Source organism: Nicotiana attenuata, chromosome 8, assembly GCF_001879085.1.
Source record: "Nicotiana attenuata strain UT chromosome 8, NIATTr2, whole genome shotgun sequence".
NCBI lineage: Eukaryota > Viridiplantae > Streptophyta > Magnoliopsida > Solanales > Solanaceae > Nicotiana > Nicotiana attenuata.
The window spans coordinates 21269508-21275827 of NC_031996.1; the positions used below are offsets into that span (position 1 = coordinate 21269508).

Here is a 6320-nt window from a genome sequence, read left to right on the forward strand (position 1 = left end):
TTCTTTCCTTTCGTGTTGTTTAGACATTCTGGTGTAGAGAGAGCAGATTACTACATTCTATTAGCCTGTGTTTCCCGTGAGTTTTCGGGTTTTGGGATTTAGTTGTAGACTTCCGCATATTTTTTTGAGTTGTATAGGCCGAGTGGCCTTATATACAGTTGTTATTTCCGTATGTTCAGTTTTAGTTAATTATTCCGCAAATGTTAATTTGTTATTCCGCACTGTTAGGCTTACCTAGTTGTAGGAACTAGGTGCCATCACGACATGTTCATGGAGGGTGAACTGGGGTCGTGACAATCCCGCCATATCGTATGGCCCCGCCTGAGCTGACGGAGTTAAAGGACCAGTTGCAGGATTTGCTAGAGAAGGGCTTCATTAAACCTAGTGTTTCGCCTTGGGGCGCGCCAGTGTTATATGTCAAGAAGAAGGATGGATCGATGAGGATATGCATAGATTACCGGCAATTGAACATGGTAACGATTAAGAATAAGTATCCACTGCCGAGGATTGATGATTTGTTCGACCAGCTTCAGGGTGCCAGGGTATTCTCCAAGATTGACTTGCGATCTGGCTACCATCAGTTGAGGATTAGGGCATCCGATGTCCCTAAGATAGCTTTCCGTACTCGGTATGGGCATTATGAGTTCTTGGTCACGTCATTTGGGTTGACCAATGCCCCAGCAGCATTTATGGAGTTGATGAACCGAGTGTTCAGGCTATATTTGGACATGTTCGTGATAGTCTTCATTGATGATATTTTGGTATACTCCCGCAGCCAGGAGGAGCACGAGCAGCACCTTAGAGTGGTTCTTCAAACTCTGAGGGATAGTCAGTTATATGCCAAGTTCTCCAAGTGTGAGTTCTGGCTGAGTTCAGTAGCATTTCTGGGTCACGTTGTATCAGCAGAGGGTATTCAGGTGGACCCGAAGAAGATTGAGTTAGTCAAGAACTAGCCTAGACCAGCATCAGCTACGGAGAATCGGAGTTTCTTGGGATTGGCAAGCTACTACCATCGGTTTGTGGAGGGGTTTTCGTCTATTGCAGCTCTGATGACCAGGTTGACCCAGAAGGGTGCCCAGTTCAGATGGTCGGACGAGTGTGAGGTGAGCTTTCAGAAGCTCAAGACAGCTCCGACTATGGCACCGGTGTTGGTTTTGCCCACAGGATCAGGGCCTTATACAGTTTATTGTGATGCTTCCCGTATTGGGCTTGGTGCAGTGTTGATGCAGGATGGCAAGGTTATTGCCTATGCTTTGAGGCAGTTTAAGATTCATGAGAAGAACTATCCAATGCATGATTTTGGCATCTATTGTTTATGCCTTGAAGATTTGGAGGCACTATTTGTATGGCGTGGCATGTGAGGTGTTCACTGACCACAAGAGTCTTCAGTATTTGTTCAAGCAAAAGGAGTTGAATTTGAGGCAGAGGAGGTGGTTGGAGTTGTTGAAGGACTATGATGTCACCATTTTATACCATCCGGGGAAGGCCAATGTGGTGGCTGATGCTTTGAGTAGGAAGTCAGCTAGTATGGGCAGTCTTGCTTATATTCCAATCAATCAGAGGCCGCTTGCTTTGGATGTTCAGCCCTTAGCCAATCAGTTTGTGAGACTGGATGTTTCTGAGCCCTGTCATGTGTTGGCTTGCACGGTCGCTCGTTCTTCATTATTAGAGCGTATCCGTGATCGGCAGTTTGATGATCCCCATTTGTGTGTCCTCAGAGACACGGTGCAGCATGGAGGTGCCCAGCAGGTTACCTTAGATGATGATGGAGTTTTGAGATTGCAGGGCCGAGTATGTGTGCCTAATGTGGATGGACTTCGAGAGTTGATATTGGAGGAGGCCCACAGTTCCCGGTACTCTATTCATCCGGGCGCCGCGAAGATGTATCAGGATTTGCGGAAACATTATTGGTGGCATAGAATGAAGAAGGATATTGTAGCATATGTGGCTCGTTGTTTGAACTGTCAGCAGGTTAAGTACGAGCATCAGAGGCCTGGTGGTTTGTTTCAGAGGATTGAGCTTCCCGAGTGGAAGTGGGAGAGGATCACTACGGGCTTCGTTACCGGACTTCCATTGACTCGGAAGAAGTTCGATGCAGTTTGGGTCATTGTGGATAGGCTGACCAAGTCAGCACATTTCATTCCTGTGGCAGTCTCCTATTCATCCGAGAGATTAGCTGAGATTTATATCCGGGAGATTGTTCGCCTTCATGGTGTGCCGGCATCTATCATTTCGGACCGGGGTACGCAGTTTACCTCGCGCTTCTGGAGAGCAGTTCAGCGAGAGTTGGGCACACGGGTTGAGTTGAGCACATCATTCCATCCCAGCGGACGGGCAGTCCGAACGAACTATTCAGATTTTGGAGGATATGCTCCGGGTTTGTGTTATTGACTTTGGAGGTTCGTGGGATCAGTTCATGCCTTTAGCGGAGTTTGCCTACAACAACAGCTACCAGTCGACCATCCAGATGGCTCCTTATGAGGCTTTATATGGTAGGCGCTGTCGGTCTCCGATTGGATGGTTCGAGCCGGGAGAGGCTCGGTTGATAGGTACGAATTTGGTTTAGGAGGCCTTGGACAAGGTCAAGATCATTCAGGACAGGCTTCGTTCATCGCAGTCTAGGCAAAAGAGTTATGCAGATCGTAAGGTTCGAGATGTAGCTTTCATGGTTGGTGAGCGGGTATTGCTCCGAGTGTCGCCTATGAAGGGCGTGATGAGGTTTGGGAAGAAGGGCAAGCTTAGCCCTAGATTTCATTGGTCCGTTTGAGATTCTTGATCGAGTGGGAGAGGTGGCTTATAGACTTGCATTGCCGCCTAGCTTATCAGCCGTGCATCCAATTTTTCATGTATCCATGCTTCGGAGGTATCACGGCGATCCAGCCCACGTGTTAGATTTCAGCACTGTCCAGTTGGACAAGGATTTGTCTTATGAGGAGGAGCCGGTAGCTATTTTGGACCGGCAGGTTCGTCGGTTGAGATCCAAGAGTTTTCCTTCTGTTCGTGTTCAGTGGAGAGGTCAGCCTCCTGAGGCATCGACCTGGGAGTCCGAGTCTGATATGCGGAACCGTTGTCCCCATCTTTTCCCCAACTCAGGTACTTCTTTCTTTTGTCTGTTCGAGGACGAACGGTTGTTTTAGAGGTGGAGAATGTGACGACCCAAAAGGGTCATCACCTGTTTTCCTATTCATTCCGTGTTTCCGAGGCCTTGAAAACCTCATTTTTGGTCACGTCGATTTGCGCGCGCAGTCCGGGCGCGTAGCCGGAAAGCCTAAATGTGAAATTCTGTGAAAAGTGCAAAAATTTGGTATTAAAATGAATAAGTTTGGCTTTGTTCAACATTTTGGGTAAATGGACCCAGACCCGTGATTTGACGGTCCCTGAGGGTCCGTAGAAAAATATGGGACTCGGGTGTATGCCCGGAATCGAATTCCGAGGTCCCAAGCCCGAGAAATGAATTTTTGAGTAAAATTGTTTTTCTAAAATTATTAAGGAAAATTGAAATGAAAATAGATTAGAACGTGTTGGTATCGGGCCCGTATTGTGGTTCCGGTGCCCGGTACAGGTCTTATTTGTGATTTAAGATATTTCTGTGAAGTTTGGTTGAAATCGGACGTCGTTTGACGTGTTTCGGACTATAAGTTCTAAATTTGAAAGTTTATGAAGTTTGAAGAAAAACTATTGGTTTTGAGGTTTGATTCATTGTTTTTGATGTTATTGTGGCAATTTGATCGCACGGTTAAGTTCGTAAGATGTTGTTGAGTTAGTGTATGTGTTTGGTTAGGAGCCCCGAGGGCTCGGGAGTGTTTCCGGGGTGGTTTTGGACTTAGCAAAATTGCAGAAAAATCTGCAACAGGTGCACAGACCTTTTCTTCTTCGCGTTCGCACCCTCTATCTCGCGTTCGCGTTGCCTTAGCCCCCCCTTCTTCGTGTTCGCGAATGCGTGATTCGCGAACAAGCTCACGCGTTCGCGAAGCCCCAAATTTTCCTCCTTCGTGTTCGCATACCATATCTCGCAATCGCGTAAGCTTATTGTCCCCACTCTTCGCGTTCGCATAAGGCCTCACGCGTTCGCGAAGCCCCAAATTTTCCTCCTTCGTGTTCGCATACCATATCTCGCAATCGCGTAAGCTTATTGTCCCCACTCATCGCGTTCGCATAAGGCCTCACGCGTTCGCGTAGGCCAAATCTTGGACCCCCAGTATTTTCCTCTTCGCGTTCGCACTCTTCCTCTCGCGAACGCGATGGCTTGTCAGCTCCTACCCTTCGCGAACGCGACCCTCCTGTCGCGAACGCGGGGGGCAATTTTGCCCTGTTATATTTTTAAGTTTCAGAACAGTGTAGTCGCAAAATTTTCATAAAAACATCCGAGTTTCTTCTTCTCCAAGGACCTTAGGCATCCATTGAAGCTTCCTTTCATCAAGACCTCTTGGGTTAGTAAATCCCAACTCGTTTTCTTCATTTTCCATCATTATTTATTGAATTCCTAAGCTTAAATCATGTAATTTAGGGTAGAAATTGGGGGAAATGGGTAGAACTAGGGCTTTTTACTTTTTCTTGATTTAGACCTCGTTTTGGGGTCGAATTTGAGAATAAATTATATATTCGGGCTCGTGGGTGAATGGGGGATTTGATTTTGGTCCGAACCTCGTGTTTTGACCAAGCGGGCCCGGGGGCGATTTTGGAATTTTTGGGAAGAAAGCTTGGAAACCTATAATTAGACATTGGGTTTGATTTATTTAGCATATATTGATATTATGAAGTCATTATTGTATAGATTTGATTGAGTTGGAGCCGAATTCGAGAGGGAAAGCGGTTGTTGTGGATTGATTTGGCCGTGGAAGTCGAGGTAAGTGTTTGGTTTAACCCTAGCTTGAGGGAATAGGTGTTGAGTCTTGTTTGCTACTTGCTAATTGATCGAGTACGATGTATATTCATGGTGACGAGTTTCTATACATTGGTGTCTAGCATGACCGTGAGTCCTTATGTTGCGGATATTTTTGTTTTGGTTACAACTTCCATGTTTGATTGATGACTTCTATATGTTGTAAAGGGTATGAGAAAGGAAATTGTGATATTTAATTTCGCGGAGCGTTGATTCGAGTTGAAATACAAATTGTGAGTTATATGAGATAAGTAAATCTTTGGAGCATTGGCTCAAGTGATAATGTAAATTTTGAGATGAAAGTGAAAGAAGAGAATGAGTTACTGAGTTGCTCCCTTGCCGGGATTTATTGTTTAACTGTGTTTCCTTGCCGGGATTTCTATTATAAACTGTTAATTCCCTTGCCCCTTTGTTTGTGATTGTTGATTGGGTGAGGAAGAGTGTTAAAGCACGAAGGGTGATGCCGTGCATTGAATGATATTTGTGGATCGGGTTGTGCGCCGCAACAATGTTAAATGATATGGATCGGGTTGCACGCCGCAACAATGATATTTCTGGATCGGGTTGCACGCCGCAACAATGATATTTATGGATCGGGTTGCACGCCGCAACAGTGTTGTTATATATTGGGATCGTGTTACGCGCCGCAACAATTATTGATACAAGTGTGTTTATTTGGGTATTTGTTTCTTGTCCGCTGTAAATTCCAAGCTGCCCTTAGATTGTTATTCTGGATTTACTATTAGTATTGTTATCTCCCTACGGCATGCTCCCCCCTCCCATATTGTTTTACTTGTCTTGTATTTTTGATTCCACTGTATATATATAATTGTACAGGTTTATGTGGTAGTCCAGTCTAGCCTCGTCACTACTTCGCCGGGGTTAGGCTAGACACTTACTAGCACATGGGGTCGGTTGTGCTGATGCTACACTCTGTGCTATTTGCACAGGTCCAGGTTTCGAGCAGCAGCAGCAGCATCATTAGTACGGGAGCAGGCCTTCAGTCCAGCGAGACCCGAGGTAGCCTTGCACGCGTCCGCAGGCCCGACGTCTCTCTTATTCTCTCTTTTTAGTCTGTTGCCTCCTTGTATTCGAGACAAACAGCTTATGTGTTCTTTCAGACATTTGTATTTAGTATTTCTTAGCAGTTAGTGAGTATTGTGACACCAGTCTTGGGTAGAGGCTTATAATGACTACTCCGTATTTTTATTCAGTTTCTATAATTATGACTTCCGCTATTATATAATTTCGTTGTTTTATATTGTTGCCATAAATTGTTAAAAAGGGGAAATTATATTTTTTTTTAGCGAAAAGTAATTAAGTTTGGCTTGCCTAGCTTCTACGAGTAGGCGCCATCACGACTCCCGAGGGTGGGAAATCCGGGTCGTGACAAGTTGGTATCAGAACACTAGGTTACATAGGTCTCACAACTCACGGA

General features: G+C 45.5%; 1 protein-coding gene across 1 annotated transcript; it reads left to right on the top strand.

Moving 5' to 3' along the window:
* On the top strand, window positions 447-863 carry LOC109231883 (RNA-directed DNA polymerase homolog; the record flags this gene model as incomplete). The annotated part of the gene is made up of 1 exon (XM_019397497.1): window positions 447-863. A coding segment is annotated over one exon (417 nt), but the record flags the coding sequence as incomplete, so codon positions are not given.